Raw genomic sequence first — 20,812 nt, 5'->3', positions numbered from 1 at the left:
AGCAGTGCTGGAAATGGTGTGAAAGTCTTCAGAAGTCAAAGGGGAAAAGGGAAACAAGTCGACAGAGCCGACGTCAGTACTGCTGCCTGCCCTGAGCACAGTGACCAACAGCTGAGCTGCTGACAAAGCAGCTTGTGAACCACTGGCACGCAGCCTGACCTTTCCAGATAAAGTGCTCTGCCCGTGCTCCCAAATCAGAGCCCTTAAAGCCTTACGTCGCTGGATTCAGGAGGTCTTCAAAACTCTGATAATAAACATTTTTCACCTCTGAATGGATGAATTCCTTAGCAAGATATCAGAGTTTTGAAATTACTATATAATCATTCAAATTTAGTACGATTCATATTGAAAACACATGTGCTTATGCAGGAACTTTTCTCTCATTAAAACACACAATGAAGCATACTGGTGCTTTTTCCTTTATTTTAAAGAAAGGAATTTAGACTCCTTTCCCCCCCTCTTTCTGGATAATGGAAACCACCTAAGACTGTAGCCAAAACCGTTTAACCACTTTATTTCCTTCTTTTCAGATAAAGCCATGCTGGTTCCCTTTAAATTTCCGAACTTAACAGAATTATTAATAAATTACTGCTCTTGTCTATTTGCAAATGATCTGTTACGGCACCTCAAAATCCGGCACAAAGTTTGTCTTTTTAAAACATTCCGAATTCTCTATTTTGAAAGTTGCCCTAAGACAGTCACAGTAAGAGGGCAAAGGCCACATTATTTCTATAAAGATCCCAACTTCCCTCCTTAGTATTACTGAGCTACACAGTTAGATTAGAAGTAGACAAAAGGATGTCTTTGCTGAGATAAGTCTTGCAAGGGTTTGTTGCTAACTCCAGTTTAACTGCACTTCTACAGTTTAGTGAATCTTCCCTGCACCTCCGAGCAACTTTCATAATAATATCTGGAAGTCAGTCTTATAAAACTCAGACACTTTGGTGAAAAGCACTAGAGAGCAGTAGGAAGATGGAGAGGTTGGAAGTCAGGCAACTGTAATTTCGTATTCAGTGGATGTATTTAATGCTACATAAAGAAACCCCATTACTGGGACATACATGAGGAAAAGCTATACAGCCGTCTCCTTTCAGAGTACGGTCCATCCTCTAAACGGACGAGGTACAGCTTTTCTGACAGAGACAGCAGATGGTTGTGTAACTAAGTTAAGCATTATTATATATATGTTGAAGGAGGAGAATTAAATACTCACTCATTTTGCACCCTCATTTTCCATACACTGGCACAGCCAAAGCTAATTAGTTTGTTAGACTTTGGGACCTAGGTAAACAGTCACATACTGACACTTGCAGTTTTTACTAGCTTATGCCAGCTGAATTTTTGTTCAGGTGGCTGTTATACAAAAGTTTAATTTCACCTCAAACTACATCTTCCATTTCTAATTCCTACTACAAATGAAAGTAGCATTAGAATTTTTTAAACAAGAAAAGTCCATGTTACTTTCACATCAGAAACTGGCTTTAAGCGTTAGAACAAATACTCTGCTTGCTGACTGAACAACCAGGAAGAGTAAACACTCTTATCTCCTGGCAGATTATCTGGACGGAGGATGAACAGCACGATAAACACACATAAACTTGAGAAGGTGCTGCATGAATATGTCAGGCTCCAAGTTGTTGAGCTGTGTTTGTGCCCTCTCAGCCTACCAGCAGGCTTTACCTCAAATACCTCCGTATCACACCCTCAATATACAGTGCATCCCACCTTCCTTTTTGTGCTCTTTCAACTAATCTGTTATTTCTTTTCATCTGCATTTACATGAGCAACCCTTTCCCCCAGCTCCAACTAATGGGGAGCTAGCTTTATTATTAAAAATAGGCAGGGATGTGGCTCCTGTAACACCATTTGTTCATATTTTAAAAACCAAACTTGATTTGAATAGTGAAGCAGACAAGAGGACAATTCTCAATGACATAAAAAAAAAGCTGCTTTACTTGAGCACAAGACACAAAACCTCAGTTTCACATCCTATTTTAGTCCTCTAGTAAATCCTTATCTCACAACGCCAGGGTATTTAACTGATGTGCTACAGATATGCTATCTGTACGCTCCATCCACACATCCTGCAGTTACAGAAAATGTTTCTTCTCCCTAAAGCAAGCAAGCCATTTCCTCCCCCAGAGATTGCACACAGCTCTCACCACCCACTGGCTAATGAATCAGCACGCTCACAACAGCCACTGCCACCGATGAGACCAACTCCACCCCCCCAGGAAACACCAGTCCCCAGTGAAGTGGCGCGTCTCCCCCCCCCCTTCTGTTTTCATTTTCCCAGCACACTGGGGCGATACACATTCTTTCAGAAGAGGCTCAGTTCTGACTCACCGTCTGCCTCACTGCACACACATCTGCCCATTCATAACTGCTCACACAAGCTGCCTCTCTCTTGGCTGGGCCACGTACATCCGTCCCTCCGTCCTGGTTTTGATGCCACTTTCCCTTGAATCATACCCCACTTTTAACTATTTAAAAACAGCAGCCTCCCCAGTGACTTCATATATGAAAAACAGAGCACTAAGAAAGAAACAGCTGTAAACATTTACTCCAAGTAACAAAGATGTTAAATCAGTTAAGGCTAAGCTCATCATTTCAGCTTAACACATTCTATATACAGAGCCCAGTAAAAGAAGACTACCTATTCAAAACATTCGGATAGGAAATATGTATTCATCTGTTTCCTTTCACAGAAATCTTAAAGTAGTACATATAGGCTTTCATAATATTTAATGTGGTGGTCTCGCCATACAAACTTGGCATGACTGTCATGAAATGTAAAGTTGAGTTAGTCCCCCTCAAATACCAAGGCTCACTTCATACCATAATCAGAGACGGGTTGCTAGCCTGGGTTTCAAAGAGTGGGCAGAGCATGAGAGGGGAAGTAATCTAAGAAACCCACACACCAGAAAGAAAAAAAAACCACCAAGCTTTTCTAAAACTTTGCAACAGAACTTACACACTAAAATCCTCAGTTATCTGGAGGACACAACAAAACAGTACCTTCATCAGTGTAACAACAACTTAAGGTACAGCAAAAGCTGACAACTCCGCCCAAGGCTTCAGACTACACTTTCAGATACCGATAACTCATGTTTTAGAAGAAGCTAACAAAAAACAACCAAGTCACAGACAGAGTTGACAGCACTTCTCAGACTTTTTGAGTTCAATTCTGAAACAAAACTCTTGTAACAGTTTTAACTGGGAATGAAACAGTAAATAGGAACAGTTGAAGAGAATCCCATTTAGGAAGTCACTATGAGCAAATTAGACTTTTTAGTGGTTTTAATCTTAGAACAATAGACACATCACTACAAATCGCAAGAGCTCAAAAATCCAACAAATTTAGATCAATCCTTCTGTCTTCATGGCTCAAAGCACATTATTATTCTTCCTCTAAACACAAGAAAATGTTTTCTAAGTTATTTTGAAACCTACATCTTGAAACAGCTTCCACTATATGAAAATGAGGTTCTTAAAATCTAAACCTTACGCTATTCTGTGAAAATGCAAAGGAAACGATACCTCCTGACAAAACAAGCCTTCCTTAAGTCGTACATGGATGAGCCAGCTGTGGCTTTCAAGATGAACAAAGCTTGAAGTGTCAACGGTGGCACCCATGTCCTGGCTGTACCATGCCACCACCACCAGGCCCTTGCTGGCTGATGAGTGCTGGGACGGGGCTGCCCAGGGACCCCAGGCTGAGCACAGAGGACCCCAGGGGGCCCGGCACCATCACTTCACCCATGACCCGCTCCTACAGCTCCTCCTTTTGGTGATGGCACAAAGACATTGCACTTGCAACTTTAGATTATGTAAATAATCAGAGAAGAAGCTAGTTAAGATCAGGAATGATCAAGCTTGCTGTAGTGCACAAAATAGTCTTTGGAAAAAGCCCTTTTCAGCTTTTCAGTTTCTGTTTTTCCTCTATGTTACCTACACATGCCATAACACCCACTCATAAAACACACACAAATAAGACAAAAAAAACCAAACCACCCAGGCATTCGTTTTTACAGAACACAAGAATAATTTCTGGGAAGTTTAACATTCAAAATTAAATAGGGTTTCTCTATTTCATCATCTATGACACAGGTTGATTCCTCAAGCAAAACCAGAAATACTAACAAAACTGCTTGCCAAGAGTCTGAATCTAGACTGTTATGCTAAAGAAAAAAAAAAAATTAAAAGGGAAGAACACTAAAGTTCTAAATGCAGTCTTTTGTACCACAACATTTTAAAATTACCAAAAGCAGTGAAAATACAAATTCACTAACTGTGAGGAAAAAAATATCTAGAAGAAAAGAATCTGCTGAAATATAAAATATCCTATGAATTGCTAACAGCCTGTACTAAAATTTGAATAGCAACAAGTAAATACCTGAGCATAGAGCTAACTAGTTTAACCATTATTTGCATGGGTTTGTTGTATATAAGCAGTTAAAATTGTTGTCAAGAGATTTTAAACACCTGTATTTTCCCCCTTTAGAGCAATATATCCCTGGTTCGTTCTACTTCTGTGTACTTCTGCTTAAAGTCTATTAATAAAGTTGGAGCTATGATTTAACTTCTCAGAAAGATTTAATTTAGTCAAAATACCGTACCTGACAGACTCAGGAGTCAGATGAATACAATTTTTTTTCTTTAATTTAAGTTTTAGACCCTTAGATGCATTTTCCCTTGTTCCATGGAAACCTATACATTTGCAGGTCTATAGGTACATGATAATGTCAAAGGTGTTTCAAGCTGTATCTTGACTCATTTAGCTTAAGGCATTTCACAGCAAAGAAAAAAGTCTCCTAAAACTTCCAAAATAATTTCCATTCAAGAGCACCAACAACACACCCACCCAGCCCACCCCCATTTTAGCTCTCCAGTTATAGCAGAAGGTGATAGCATTCCCCTGGTGTATTCCCTGAGGAAAGAATGCACTCCACAACTAGAAAACCACCCCAGAAAACACTTGCCACAATTTCCAACTGCATAGCAAAACCTGATGGGTCTTTGGTTTTGTACTTTGGACAATTCTGAAGTATGCTTATGTAAGTCACCTGTTTTTATTAAAAATACCACTAAAGTTTCAGAAAACGCCCATCTCAATAAAACTCAGATACAACTCTATGTAGTCCTTGTATGGACTACCATTAAAAAAACATCTCTAAGTAGTATCAGAGCTGTGAGAAAACCTCTTTCAACATGCTTTCTCTATTGTTGAAAACTACAGTGATGGCTTTTCTTTTGGTTTCTAAAACTTAAAAAAAAAAATAAAAAAATCTTCCTCACTTCACTGAAGAGGCAGAATTTACAAGTCACTTAGAATATCTGGTATTTTTATGGTGTTTTGGTTGTTTATAGGGGTGTTTTTTTCTGTGTAGTTAGCTCAACAATGTAATTATGACTCGTTTTCAAAAGCAGATCAATATTTCATTAAATTATGCAGGTTACTAATTCAGTTAACTAAAAAATAAGTCTGTAACTAAGAACAGATATGAAGCATTAAGGATGTCCGAACAAATGTGATTAAAACCTGCAGGGACTACGGCATTTTATTCCTGGATTAAGATCACTGGTCAGTACTTGGGCTTAGAAGCTAGCAGTGAAAAATACTAAAATGCTACTGCACAGAAATTATACTCATGACTTAATAACGAGTAGGGCTCCAGACACAGCTCATCATTCCAAAATACTGCAGTTGCTGCACTGAGCAGCAAACATACACTACACTCAACCAAAACCACCAAAAAAATCCCAATACAAAGCAAAAAGTAGATGGCTTCTGTTTTCACAGTGTCACTACAAAAAGGTCTAATGCATCCCAACATGACGTGTGTCTCATGCTCAGACTCACTCCATTTACCTTCAGAACAACAAGGCCAACCACACAGCTGGAACTAAGAACCAACAAGAATGCAATGAGCAGAGTACAAGGATAATCTGAAAGGCAAATACATGCTGGGGTTTTGCCCTGTGAAACTTTACAGGGTCTTTTATCGGTCCATCTTTACCACTAGATTCTACATGAGAAAGATGGCTGGATTTTAAATCTACTCTCCCAAAACGGCATGCATTAAAAACCAACAACAACAAAACCCAATCTTTCTTGCAACGTTTTAAAAGAGTACTGTTTTTGCAGCAAAACACTGCTAGGACACTGCTGCTGTTTTGCTGCTTATACTCACAAAACCAGTTAACTAACAGGGACACACACTGTTTTCTGCCACGTTGACAGAATATATTTTCCAGACGGAAATTTCAAAATTGGTTGGGAAATCAGTTCTTTTCAAGCTTTCAGAAAATACCATAGGCAAAAAGCAGTTATAACTAGAAACTGCAGTAGAAGGTTAGAAAGAGAGGTTTATCTAAAATACATCATTTACACACCATGCTGCCTTTGTGCAAATAAATAGCCTATTAAACCTGTATTTTTGAACTGAAAATCTGAAATGTGTACTGCAAGTATACTCAACTAGAAGATACCCATTTTGACAACATGGGCAAGCAATTAATAAAAACCACCCAAGAACTGACCCAAACAGGAGAGGGCCAAGAAAAGTTGCCTCTTCCGCCTTTTGACTTTCATTATGTTCTTGAGCACTTCGACAGCCTCACCTTCCCCCTTAAGCAGGATTCAGGTTCTAGAAAAACTGCATGAATATTCAACATGTAATGCAGCATCAAGCCTTAAAATACTGCAAGTTAATGATTTTTCTTCTTTTGTATATCGTAACAACTATGTAGCTTTCATCATCCAATAAAACTTTGTAATTGTGTCATAATTATTCTATAGAAAACTATCAGCTTCTGCAGAACATCATTAGCAATGGCTGAGAATTTTCTTCACCAGAGTAATTAGCACTTTCAGATACATGTTTAAAACAGAGTTCTGCAAACAGCAAAATGCTGAAAAAAAAAATCAGCACAGTTATAAAGACAGTTAATAATATAAATACAGCTTTGCGTAGCCAAAATGCAACAAGAATTCTCTCAGCACAAGACCAGGAAAGGACAGAAACAACACTATGACTCACAGGAGAGGAGAATGGATGTAAATCCTTAAGCACTATTTATTTTTATTCCCTATAAACCACCTACTGATTCATTTTCTTGAAGTTGAAAAAATTGATAGCTGACATGAGCCATTACTTCCTCAAAAGTCTGACTCTCAAGTTCTAGGTATCAGAAGAGAGCTTAAAAAAGTCTCACACTGTGCATGTGGTACTTTCCTGACAAAGCAAAGCAATCTGTTGTAAGACCTTTTGAAGTGATCAGAAACATCAGGTAACGAAAACCCACCAGGCTACCAGGTTGTGCAACCACATTGCAGGGTACTGTACTCAGATTCCCCTGGTCGGGGCCATCTGGGCATGAGATGATTGCCCCCACTGCTCCTCTACCCATGTGAAAATGCTTGCCCTCAATATATTTTAAAAAAAAAACAAAAAACAAACCAAAAAAAACCCAGAGAAGCATGCAAGCTTTATAAAGAAATCCCCAAATGCTCTAAATTTAGGAGCATAAGAAAAATACACTACTACAGTTGTTTCACTTTGTCTAGATGCCTTCCTGCCTTAAGTTTTCCTATTCATAAGCATTCTTTAGGCTTGTATTAGTTCTCCAAAAGGATAAAGAAAAGTCCGGTATTGCCTCTACTGAAGAACGTAAGCTTTTCCCTTTCTTTAATCTATTTTAAAGGAATACACTGGCTGAAAAGAGGCTAAAAATTTATCCTGGTCACCTCCATCCTGTTTTGTCAAACAATGCTGGCTACTTCTCAACTGCCATCAGGAGAGATTTCATCAGGACGTTAAAGCCCCCGTTCATGTGTTCCAGAGCTCCTTTCTTCCCTAGATTTCAGACCCAAAAGTATTTGAAAAATGTGAAAAAACAACACTTCGTCTTTGGTCACTGTATTTCAATAGAAAATTAAATTTAATGACCCTTACTGTAAAAATCATGTCAGGTTTAACAACTCTCCTGTCACCCTCCATAGGTTTTATGTTCTATATTTATACTGAGATGAACAGATAAAACAAATTGTATATGCAGAAGTCCCACAACATACAGCTGCTGGTGCAACTAATTAAAGTATCCCAAACACAGAATGAAGGCAGAAGTTTTGCACAGACTCCTCAAGTAGCTATAACTTGGATCTCATATACAAGCCTAGATATTACTGTAAAAAAAAAAAGCATATAGACCTTCTGCTAAGACAAAACATCTGCAGCATCAGTTATTCCCCAAAAAATGATCCTTTCACTAGCACTCAACATCTTGGAATGGCAGTCTTGTGCAAGAGTCCTCGTTTTTCCTACCTATTATTGCCACAGTACACATTTCTCCAGACCAACTTGTTAAACATCAAATATACAATTATGCAAGCTAATTAGCTCATTTTGTTACTTCTGCTTTGGACAATAAAGCTTGAAGAAACATTTCAGTAACTTTCAGAAAAACAACAGTTTCTTGCAGCAAATGTTTCATCATCATCTTGATATTTTTTTTTCTTAAATATGAAGCATTAAGTGATTTTCACGAAGAAAGAGACAACCTTCCCGACAGTGATGCTCTTACTTTTCTCATTCATTTATAAGAGTGCCTAAGAAGCATAATGTTAACAACTTTGCTTAGTAAGTGGAGAACGATATGCAAACAAGAGGATACAACAACCCAAATGTCTGGATTTCTTCCAGTGTCTATGCTGCAGAGATCTCAAGCACTGCTTTCCGCCACACACCACTCATCTGCTCTTCCATATAGCTGGTTCCCAAATGCAAAGCTTAGCTCGCTAACTCTGGTTTCCTTCCTCTGCTGGGAAACTTTAGGATGATGGTATGAGAAAATTTGAAGTCTTGTCTTTACAACTCTAATGGGTGCATTTAGACCACTGGAAAAATTTCAAGCTAATATGTAAAATATGACTGGATAACTGCTTCTACAACATGTAATAAAAGCTAATCAGAAGCAGGTTTACTGACAGCAGATCCTAAGTACTCTGGACCTACAGAAAGGGTTGATAGGTAGGCATCACAAACAGCACAGCCCTGCTGCAAGTACTCTTCATAAGCATTCTTTCAAAATTACATCATCACTGCACACACCGTAATGCATGAACAAGGCTGCGTGCAGTAACAAAAATATCTGGAGGATGGGGGGAGTGAAAAGATTAAGGGGAAAAGGCTGCGGATCCTTGTCACACGAGAGACGCCTGCTGTGACTCATGCTTTAGTGGCGGGGGCACCCTGTGATAAATCACTCTGCAGAACAACTGGCCCAACGTCAGTCTGGGGTTTCTTGCCAGCACAGGACAACACGTACCTAAAAACTTACACGAGCTCTAAAGATTTCTCTTCCCAAAATCCAAGTTCCTGACTGTTAATAGTTTATAAACGGCATGCAGACAGAGGCATCTCCATGTCCCTGCCCATGGCAGGGGCGCTGGAACTAGATGATCTTTAAGATCCCTTCCAACCTAAACCATCCTATGACTCAATGATCTCCCAGCTGTGAGGGAAAGTGAATAAGCAAAAGATAACACTATGACTACCTGGCTTCAAATGGAGTTTCAATTAAATTGCTCTCCTCTATGCAACAGCAAGTCATAATAACTAACACCTCAAAGTGTCTAGGCAAAACAAAGTTTCACTCTTCTCTAAAGCAAAAGTGGTATAAGAGCATAAAGAGAGAAATCACTTATCTGGAAAAAAGAACCTGAGCAGTCTCTGCTAAATAAGACTTAAGCACAAACATAACAATAAAATCTAGAATCACAAGCATCTACGGAAAACTAGTATTTTACCCAAACCATTTAGCTGATCCTGGATGACAACTGATCAAGGGAACCATCCAGGAAAGAGAATTCTTCTCATTCACCAAGCCTTTGTAGGACTCTCACCACACAACTCCAAGAAAAAAAATCAAGCTGTTTAGACAGGCTGGTTACAATCTGGATATATCCACCAAACCCATTTCTCTGCTGTCAGACCAGCCATCCACACACTGACTCCCTTGTTTAAAGCTTACAGAAAAAGCCTGAGAAAGGTTAAAAGGAATGACAGTGTGGGCTTCATCAGGGCACCACCACCTCCCTTGGCTGAAGCAAGCAAAAGCACCTTGAAGGGTCTCCGCACACATAGTTCATCAGCTGATGCACCTTCACAGAAGAATCCCTCCCAGTCACCACAATGTTTTGGGGATGTGGGGTCATCAGGTAGACCCGAGCAGGAGGATGAACAGTTGTTTAGGGGTGCTCAGGAAAAGCGCCAGCTCTGAGGACAGGCACCAGCCAATTCTTCCCTGCTCCACATTCCTGAAGCAAGCTGGAGCTAAGCCAGAAGAGGAATTCTGTATCATTCTGCTAGCACAAAGGCTGAGAATAGCAGATGAACATGATAAAAATCTGACCCCAAAATATCATTATCCTAACCCACCAGTACATTAAGGGACTAGCTAAAAATCAGTCAAGGACTGTACAGAGCTATGGCAACGAACCTCAGTTCAACTTCAGATCTGGAAGCAACAAGACTGTTCAGCAACAGAAAACATTTATGAGCAGGACAACTTCTGGGAAACGAAACATCCCCACCAGATGCCTTCACTTATTAAAACATGATCCACAAAGAATGCTGAGACACCCGATACCCCTTAAAGGTTAACATTTGCTAGTTTTTTTTAACTAAGTTACATCTTACATGCCTCTGCCACATACAAACACCTCAGTGAACTTTTGTTAGGTGATGCCCAAGTCTTCAGGGTCGCAGCACTGTCTTCGGAAGTGCTTTAAGCAGACCTTCACAATCATGTGAAGGAACATTATGTTACTACAGACAAATAAAATGATGAAGCCTTGACAACTGTTAAGACCACATGCATCTCATGACTGAGACAGTCTGCCCTATGTAGTGGCACACCACAGTATGATCTTAAAATATTAGGGTTCTAGCATACTTCTTTTTTCTTCCCTAAATCCCTAACATCAGGCATCTTTTCCCACTGATCTGGGAAAAGATTAAACTCAAATCCTTTTTGTCCAGAGACTCAGTGGATTGCAGGGAACACAGACAAGTAACTGCTATCTATGAGAACATTCTAGATGGTAACAATACAAAAAACCCAAATACTGCTGGACTGAAAATACTGCAACTTAAGGAATATGGCTTTTTAGCACTACCATGAAGGTAAAATGAGAGTTGGAACTGTAAATCAGTTTCCCAGAAACCCTCCTCACCATTTTTTTCAAAATAAGCATACCGAAAGCAAGAAAAAAGAAAGCTGCTACTCCAACTTTATTTGGATGACTTGATGTTTGATCTAAGTTCTTCAGAAAGTGGTGGGGATCAAAGTAAAGAAAGTAAAACTCCCGATTCAATCCAGGTTAGCCCTGATATTCAGATGTTTCTCATAAATTAAGCCTTTGCTCTCCAAGCAAATTCCACTGGGTACACTGGGATCCTATGTTTGACTGGAAATTGCATTTGCTCAGAAAATGGAGCAACCAATACACCATCCCAATAATCTGTGAAACTGTATTGCTAAAGTCAGAAAAGGAAACACTGATTTGTGGACAAGTCCTATCTATCAAGCCTCTAGTGAGAAAATAGGACACAAGTGGAAAACTGGTGCTGTTGGCTGCCATTTAAATATAGTTTTTATTCAAATACAGCACCTTTCGTTCTCGTTACATTTCTGTAACTGCTGTAATGTCTGCAGCAAAGCAGAGATCTTCAGTTTTTTAGATTCATCCAAGCACTTAACATCAACTTATAGCCAAATAAAACTTCCTAGTTATGACAAAAACCTGCATGTATAGAAACTCGGCATCTTCAGGAAGAAAAGTGAGGTTTGGTAATCATTACTTATGGCTAGAAAAATGTTAACAGTCCAAAGAGTAGAAATCCTAGCTACATCACACATGTGGCATACCAGGCACTCTGAATCAATTTAAATCATGTCTGATGTGCTTTCCTCCAGAGTTGTGGGGTTCATAGCGTATTATACCAAAATAAGCCTGTGCTGAAGACTCTGCTTTATGAGCAGCTGCCGCCAAGCAGCAGGCAGGAAGTTAAGCCGCATTAGAAGCGAGATGGAGAATAGTATTGTAAAGGGGAAGGAAGTAAAACAACTTCACACACTTCATCACTGTAGTGACCGGTATTTAAACAATAAAAGAGAACACTCAAGAACTAATGTTCTTTCAGGTAAGAAAGACCAGAGCTATTATAAATGTCTCGAATAACAAATGAAAACCAGGGACATTTCATCTTCCTATAGGAAGTGTACAACATGAATCATGCAAAGAAAGCTGATCACACAGTTCTTAATAGAACAAGGGGACTTTCAATAAAATCAGGTTTTAAGAAGCATCGAAGCCTACACACACACACGGTTCAGCCTGAAGTTCATAGGGTATCAGTATAAAACTGAAGTAAAAAGTAAAGAAGTTCAGTAAGCACAATAAAACTAGCCTAAGTAACTAATGGTATCAGAGAACCAAGGTGAAAATAAAGCTCTCCCATCCATTCCAGGGTTCAATTATGTGAAATGTCAGGTAATACATTACACTACTATACTGTCTGCCTCTGAATTTCTTAACAATATCTATTCGTTTATTCTTAAAAAAAAAAAAAAAAGAAAAAAGAACTGGACATTAGCTGACAACACAATGGATCAGGAAGCCTTGGTATGGTTCGGATACCCAGAAACAGGACACACACTGCATTTGGTGCACCCCACACCCTCCCACGATCACAATGAAATACAACATTCTATCATTTTTACAATCCAGGGACCTATTTTTAGTGCTACTTTTTATTTTGCTATGACAAACCTGAAAAATTGCTCAAATACACAATTGAATTTGCTGCAGGGCAAAGACAGCACAGAATGCTAAAACTATCTCAAAAAAAATGTTAAGCTTGAGTTTAAAATGAATAGAAACATTAAGTGAACACTTAGCTATCCAATTCTTGAATTAATGAAGACAGGATATCCACTAGAGGCCTACCCACCCACTGTGAACATCAGATGCATCAACAAATTAAAAGACAAATTAAGAATACGAAAGCCCCCTCAGTTAAGAAATACCAAAATGAAAAACCTCAAGCCTATGAAGTAGATATCCACAGAATCCCAGCTTTCACATATTCACAAAGGTGTTGCTCTTTCTAAAATTCAATGATTTAAGCAGCAGTTCTAGCAGACACTGCACTGGTAGCTTTGTCCATCTGCCTACAAAACTGCTTAGGCACAATAGTGACATATTTCAACTCTGGATAAACTATTTTGGGCCATCATTTTGCTTAGCCAAACACTGAAGCAGAATTCCAGAATAAAAATATTCTGGTGTTGGTAAGTTTATCTACATTCTAAATCTCAAACTAATGCCTAAAATAATAATTAACTGACAGCTCCCCCCATACGCTTTTTTTATCCATATAATTAAAAACATGCCTTGCTGGCTTAAATCCAGTGATGAACAAACACACATTATGCACTGCCTCAAGAATCAAAGCTCATAAAACAATGTTGCACAGAGCCACAAAAATCACATGGTGTTAAAGAGACTGCTGAAGCCCACGAAAGAAATTTTTAATAAAACCGAACAGACAAATCTATAGAGGACAAAATCTCAGACAATTCATATGAAACACTTAACTGTTTCTGTTGATAACGTAAGAAACACTCTCCCATTCTGCTTACTCCTCTTTTGAAGTTATGGGAGTGGCTTACTTTCAGACAAGTTTAATTCTGTGCAGAGCAAGCCTGCATTCACATGTGATTTATGCTAATAAAACTTTATTACAACACTGAATTTGCAATTTGTTCATACTAGAGCATAACAATATTCCTATTTAATAGTATGTCCACCTCTAGCCTCATTCAGATGAATTCTTCTAAGTATTTTAGCGAAGTGCTCCAGAATTTACTGTAAACACACATCAAACAGGGAGTGGCATTCATTTATTGAGGCTCATGTTCTATTTTAATACACAGCCTATCTACCACGCTCTTACATGATTAAGACAACACAAGAAAACGGATGAAGTAGTTCAGTACTTTAAGAATTCATTCAGAGGAAACAAAGTTAAAAAAAAATCATAGGAGTAAATAAAATTAAGTTCTGAACTGGCAAGAAGAGAGACTTCAGTCTTCTTACACATTACAAGAAAAATTCCTCATTCAATTGTGAGCCAGAATCAATATTTTTCAATAAGAGCCAGATTCAATTCGGTTTCCTTAGCAAAGCAGTCAGTACCCAGCATAGCCAACTTCACTCCTTCTCCCCCAGTCTGTCCAACTTCTGCAAGCCTCACAGGACTGAATGGAAAACGATTTTTTCCAAAAAAACTCATTAACTTGAATTCCAAATACCGTAACTGCCCTCAGGAATTTTTTTTTTTCCAATCAAGTTTTCCCACTATAGGAAATATTTATCTTCCACCTAGCAGCATTTAAAAGACCCAATATGCCTGGCAGGTTTGGTAGCATTGCTGTTAGTTGTTACAAGAGCGGGTAAAAAATGTTAGGCAAAAGCAAGGATTTTGTAGTCTATTTAAAAAAAAACAACAACTTTATAGTGAAAAAACTATACAGAAACTAGCCTGAAACAGAAAGCCTGTGGGGGCTTAAGTGCTGGTCCAAACCTACTGAGGTCTGCAGAAAGTCTCCTATTGAACTTGGGGACCTTTGGATGAGTCCCAAAGCATCTACAGTAGCATAGATATTTTAAAGGTATGTTTTTCCTGTAAAACAAAACCAACTGTAAGTGATTTTGGTAACTTTATTCTGATGAGACTAAGCAAGGTTTCTGACTTTAAATCTAATACAGCTTCACAGTAACCATCACTGTCATCAGGGAGTTCTACTACCTTTCATTATCAGTCTATGGGACAACCACCTCAGAAAAAAAATATTCAGAAAATCAATTCTGAAAGCGATGCTGTTTCTGTATTATAGTTCATTGTGAAACTGAGAAAAAAAGCTTCATTCCACTAAGCAGCACACCAAATACTGGCTGTATCAACCGGCAACCTAAGACCCAATGAAGTAACCTGTTCAAAGTGCAAATTTTCATTCGCCTACCATAATTTGTTGGCTAAAGTCTAATTTCTGAATCATTTTAGAAGCATCTACTCAACACCAAATTTAAATTGTTCCCTAAAATTTTATCACAGCATGACAGCAGAAATAAAGTTCTGTTCCTCAAAATAATAAAAAGCCTCCACTACTGCCCATGTTTCCCCCTCCAGAAATGCTAACAATGCTTCAAAAACAAAGCGATACCAATTTTTCTCCTACCAGCTTCCAGTTGTACTCACGTGACAACCTACAACCACCAAGATGTGAAATATTAATGATTTCACATCATACATGTGGTCCATACTAAGAAGATCATAAGCACAACATAAAAATTTCTTTCACTCGCAACAATTTCCTTCTTACCTTGCCTCCTTCTCTTTCAAAGTCGACATATTCCCGGGTCGGTGTCTGTCGCTGCTCCCCCTGCCAGCTGGCCGGAAAAAACTGGAGAGACAGATTGGTTCCTGTGGCCACAAAAGCCTTTTAGAAAAATCAATACAAACAGGATCAGGGAGCAAGACATTACATAAATTATGCAGGCAGTCATTTATTTTTACATCAGTTTATGTCTTAAGCCAGGCAGCACAGAGAATACTTAAAGTCAAAAACATGCACTCATCATTTTTCTTAAGTATTAAGTTACAAACATCTGATTCCATTTTGACAACATTTGCCATTGGCTGCTTCAGATATAAAATACAACATGGAATCAATACTTCTTTCAAATCAGTTTTGCTGACATTAGAATCTGTCCTTTCAGTTCTCTCCGGATACCCCGCACCAACTTAGTACCTGCAACATTAAAAATTGCCCATGCTTTTTAAAGAGCTTGCATATCTCTAAAAGAAGTACTCCTGAAGGAAAATGAACTCCTGAGCCCTGTTACGAGGGTCAACTTTTTTTGAAGGAAAAGGACTCGCTTCCTTTCACTATCTGCTTGTACCTGGATCAACACTTAACTGAACTGAAATGTAAATGTTCCCATTTTATCATCAACGGGCAAGCAGCATCAATATACAGCTCAATTAAACCTCACGGGATGAAGTCCTCTTGCCACATTAAGGCACCAGTGAAATCCAAATCAGCAGATGCTGTGTCAGTGAGAATAGGCAACTGTAGGAATTCTCCGCTGCAGCCCTTTGTAAAATCGTTAAAGGGACTGACTTAACCATATTAGAAAAAGCACACCTTGCTTTCAAGTAAATAACTTGCTATGGTTTCAAATGAGAATAAAATTCCATTTTCTGTATAAACTCTCTGTATTTATTTGTGTATCTTAACTCCAACTCACGAAGAGTACGTCAATTTCTAGACATGAAAGAAAAAATTATTTTTGCAAGTCAGATTCACAGTACTTATACTCCTCTCTGGTACAGGTGAGTACCTCCTGTAAGCCTGCAAATACTCAAACATGCTCCCTGAATTTAACGCTACTCAAAATCCCAGGGTTAAACGCAATTTGTTGCAATCAAATAACTGTATTGATTACCATGATCACTTAAGATTTAAATGGTCATTAATCCAGAATACAGTTTTTCGTAAAAGCTATACAAATACTACCCTAATAGTTGGAATTTCCTGACAAACAGATACCTTTCAAGCAACCCAGAATTCAGCAACTGTATGGCATAACTGTGCTGCTACCTATGACACAATAGCTCTACATGTTATTTAAGATAGTTCCGGTCATGTACTGCAACACTGTCTGTCACAGGATTAATACCTCCCATTTTGAAAGTAGAAGTGCTTTGTCTTGACTTTTTCCCTCTCCGCCAAGGGAGGCTAATACTCTGCAACCAGGTTCCACTCCAGACTATCTTTAAAAGCAGATTATTAATTTTTTTTGTTTGTTTGTTTTTAAAATCTCCCCTTAAGCACATTCTCAGTGACGTTAAAATTGAAATATCAGTCCTACTAATGCCAGGATACTGTATTGGTACATTAATATTTGTTTGCCCTACAATATGCAAAGATAAGCATTTCAATCAATTTTAATAGCTTTACCTAGAATACACTTGCACAAATAGGAAGCATCAAAACTGTGAGGGCTGCAGGGGAACTGACTAGCTTGAATTATTCCTTTGCTTTCGAAGTGATTCTATTTACATAACAACAACAAAATTATATCTATCTCCAAATATTTTTGACTCGTAAGTCATCACCACTTCAGTTTGTTCAAGAACTACCTTCCCACCTCTGAGCATCCTTAGCAAATACGTGTTTAATTCATACACTCAAAACAAAATGCCAAGGAGCGAGATCTTTTGAGTGTAAACCAGCTGACCACTGCAGCCCTCCGGACCACTGCAGCTTCCACAGGCCCCAAGGGTACCGGGTCGCAAGTACTGTACTTGCTTCCCTGAGCGAGACAGTTAAGTGCCCATGCCTCCCTGCTTCCACCCCCCAACCTGTGCTAGAGGGCCATAAAAACCATGGGAAAAGTATATCAGAGAAAAGAAGAAAATGAAAGTATACAAATTCCCACATCCTCACAAACTCATGCAGGCAGCATTTAAACTCTAGGCTATTTAAAAAGCTGTGTAGATATTTATTCTCTGGGTTTTTGAAGCCTGTTCCCTCCCTTTGACCAGATAAACCCATCCAATTAAAATACCCATGTGCTTCCCAAATCAAAATCATAGGTCAATCCTGAAAAACACGACAACAGTCTTGCTAGTAACCACACAGGACTACACCAAACCCAACAATTTTCTTCTAGTCAGAAGCAAATTCAAAAAATGAGCTGTGAGTTTTTTTAAAATCACACTGCCAGTATGGTCTTAAACTTGAAAGTAAGAAAATTCTGATTCTTCTATACAGAGCCTTTTAAAGCTCAGTCTGAAACTTTATCATACACATATGCCTCAAATTTTGCAAAAAGCTTGTCAGGTAGTGCAAGGGTGATCTGACCCACGTAGACAACATAAATGGAAGTACCTTTCCAAATAGGTAGTTAGGAAGTCTCCCAAAACAAACTGAACATGTAAAGTTATTTTCAACTTACCAAAGCAACACCAGTAAACCCAAAACATTTTTTAATATTTCACAATTACTTTCTCAGTAATACTGGTAATTATTTTCTTTATTCAATCAAGAGTTTTTTGACAGAAGTAACCAACAACCAACTGCCAATTCTACATTAAATCCCTATGCTGCTCTCTGGGTTGGGTTTTGTTTTTTTTTGCCTGCTTGAAAATATTTGAAGTCATTTGCAAAGACTCCCTTCGAGATAAAAGAATAAACCCTTGATGTCTGACAAAACATTCAGGACTTTAAAAAAAAAAAAAGTAAAATTACTAGCTCTTTTTAACATCAGTCATTACACACACTACATTTCTAAATAAACCTGACTACTTGTGCCCTGTTCACAAAACAAAACCAGATGTTTCAGAGCAAGAAATTTAGAGACTGTTTTATAATTAAGTAGAAGCAAAAATATGTAGAACTTGCATCGCTGGTTGCTTCCAAGGGATGAAGCTCAGGCAGAGAAAAGATAGTAGCAAGCTTAGAAGTACAAAGGTGAAACTACAGTGATTCCTCATTTATATAAATAACTGCGTGGGGCAGGGGGGAATGACACAACTCTGCCACACTACGCAGTTTCACCTGTTCAGGAACTTTAGATGCTTGTATGTTTTCCTCAGCAAACTACATTTTCCTTATCTACCCGCTGCTTCCCCAGTGACTTTTTAAAGGAAGCAAACAGACACAATCAAAAATGAATGTAAAAAAATTAGTAAAATTAAGAGACTGACTACAGGGGGCCTCTCACAAAATAATATTACAGATTCTAAGGCTACAGATAACAAGCAGGCATAAGATTCAGCTAAAATAAAGTTACTCAGTAAAAGACAACCATATCCCTGACTATATATCCTTTTACTCACAAATGCAAACAAGCTAGATCAGTTGCAGCAACTGGCATTCAATTATATTTGTTTGGACATGCGTAAGAATAATTTCCTTGTGAACCAACTGGCAGTATTGGTACCACATGAAATTAAAGAATCACGATAAACCAAACTTGGTGAAAGTAGGGGTTATTTTCTATGGAAAGGGAATTTTGACCTCATCTTTCACTATATACTGTACATGAAAAAGAGGTTACTTCTGCATTTTAAGAACAGCAAAGAGTCAAGAAGTTAACAGCAGTCCTCTGTAGGAGGTACTGATCCTACAGAAGGAACACATAGCAGAAACCAAACCAGGAAATAACGAGTCAGCTCTTGACCACTCCGAGCCATACTTCATCTCACTTCTTAATTCAGGAGAGAGCAGTCTGTACCTAACCTTAATGAATGAGACAAACGGGGCTGAAGTTGCAAGTCTCAAAGCCTAACGTTGGAAGCATTTGATTTAGTTCGCCAATACATCAAACAGCTCGTTTGAGACTTTTCGGCTAGCGTCTACTGAGTAATTTTACTCATTTCGGAAAGCTATTGTTTCCGGGGGTGGGGAAAAAGAAAAAAAAAGGGGGAAAAAAAAAAGGGGGGGGGGGGGGAGATGAATATTGAGACAAGCAGGTTATAATTGTAACACGTGCCTAGGGAGGGGAGCAAGCGGCGGTGGCTGCGGGAGAGGATCCCGCACCTGGGCATCCCCCCCGCGCCCCGGACGGCTGTCACACCTCCGGGCGGAGGAGCCCTGCTCCTGCGGGGGGAGAGCCGCTGTCCCCGCCGTGCGGCCGAGGCGGTTTCCCCCCGCAGAAGTTCCCGGCCCCGCCGCACCGCACCGCGCACCGCCCGCTCCCGCCACGCCCGGCGCGCAGCCTTTCGCGTAGTTCCTTGGAGCCGTTCCTCCTCCTCAAAGGCTCCCCGAAACTTTTCATTTAAAAAACCGATAAATAAATTTAAAAAGACGAAGCGTGGGGAGGTGCAGCGGAGGGCGCCGGCCGTGCCCCTGCCCGCGGCTGACAGGCCGGCCCGGTCCCGGCGGGCCCCGAGGGGAGCGCGGCGGCACTTACGATCTCGGAGCGGCCGTCGCGGCAGGCGTTCTGGAAGCGGGCCTGCCGCTCCTCGTGGGGCCGGTCCCTGAAGCCGGTGTATTTAATCTGCGGAGAACAGGGCGCGCAATCAGGAGGGGCCAATCCCGGCGATAAGGGGGCAGCGGAGTGCACAGACTGCGCCTCCCCGCGCCGCCGGGCTCGGCTCGCCCGCTGAGGCGAGGCGCGGGGCTCCCCGCGGAAACTTTCCCCGCGGCGGGGGGAGAAGGGCAGGAGGGGGCCGCGCCGCCGCCTCACCTCGCACTCGCGGCTCAGCTTCCTGAAGAACTCCTCGTTCTCGAACTTGCTCCGCTGGTCGGGGACAACCCGCGGCATGGTGGTGGGGCCGCCGCAGCCGGCTGCCCTCCCTCCCGCCCGCCCGCCCCGCGCTGTCCCAGCCCCAGCGCTCGCCTCGCCCTTTGTTAGCCCCCGCCGGCGGCGCCCCCCTCCCCGCCTGCCTCCTTCCCTCCTCCTCCTCCTCCTCCTCCCTCCGCCGCGCGCGCAGAGCGGCAGCCGCTGCCCGCCCCCCCCCCCACCCCCCCCGCGACTTCCTCCCGGCTCGTAAACTCCGGCCGAACAGCCGCACCATTCACAACTCCGCCGCCGCCGCCGCGCATGCGCCGCGGGGCGCCCTCCCTGCGGGCGGGAAGCGGGGCGAAGCGCGGGGGGGTGACTCAGTGCCCGCCGCCCCCGGCCCGGCCCTGACTCACCCGCGGGGCTGAGGGGAGCGGGGCCGCTTCG

The 20,812-nt window shown here is 40.6% G+C and overlaps 1 protein-coding gene across 2 annotated transcripts in view; it reads right to left on the bottom strand.

The window, feature by feature from the left end:
- Window positions 1-20,588, bottom strand: part of CBFB (core-binding factor subunit beta) — a 43,148-nt gene extending 22,560 nt beyond the window's left edge. For both annotated transcript variants that reach the window (XM_055726738.1, XM_055726737.1), the window contains exons 1-3: window positions 20,330-20,588; window positions 20,054-20,140; window positions 15,454-15,570 (exon numbers count right to left, since the gene is read on the bottom strand). In XM_055726738.1, coding sequence (XP_055582713.1) covers window positions 15,454-15,570; window positions 20,054-20,140; window positions 20,330-20,407 — 282 coding nt within the window. In that variant the 5' untranslated portion in view covers window positions 20,408-20,588. The remainder of the gene's footprint in view (window positions 1-15,453; window positions 15,571-20,053; window positions 20,141-20,329) is intronic.
- Between the last annotated feature and the right edge of the window lie 224 nt (window positions 20,589-20,812).

The sequence above is a fragment of the Falco cherrug genome, chromosome 14 (genome assembly GCF_023634085.1).
Source record: "Falco cherrug isolate bFalChe1 chromosome 14, bFalChe1.pri, whole genome shotgun sequence".
Taxonomy (NCBI): domain Eukaryota; kingdom Metazoa; phylum Chordata; class Aves; order Falconiformes; family Falconidae; genus Falco; species Falco cherrug.
Note: the sequence above shows the minus strand (reverse complement) of the source record. Positions and strands in the feature narration are given on the sequence as shown.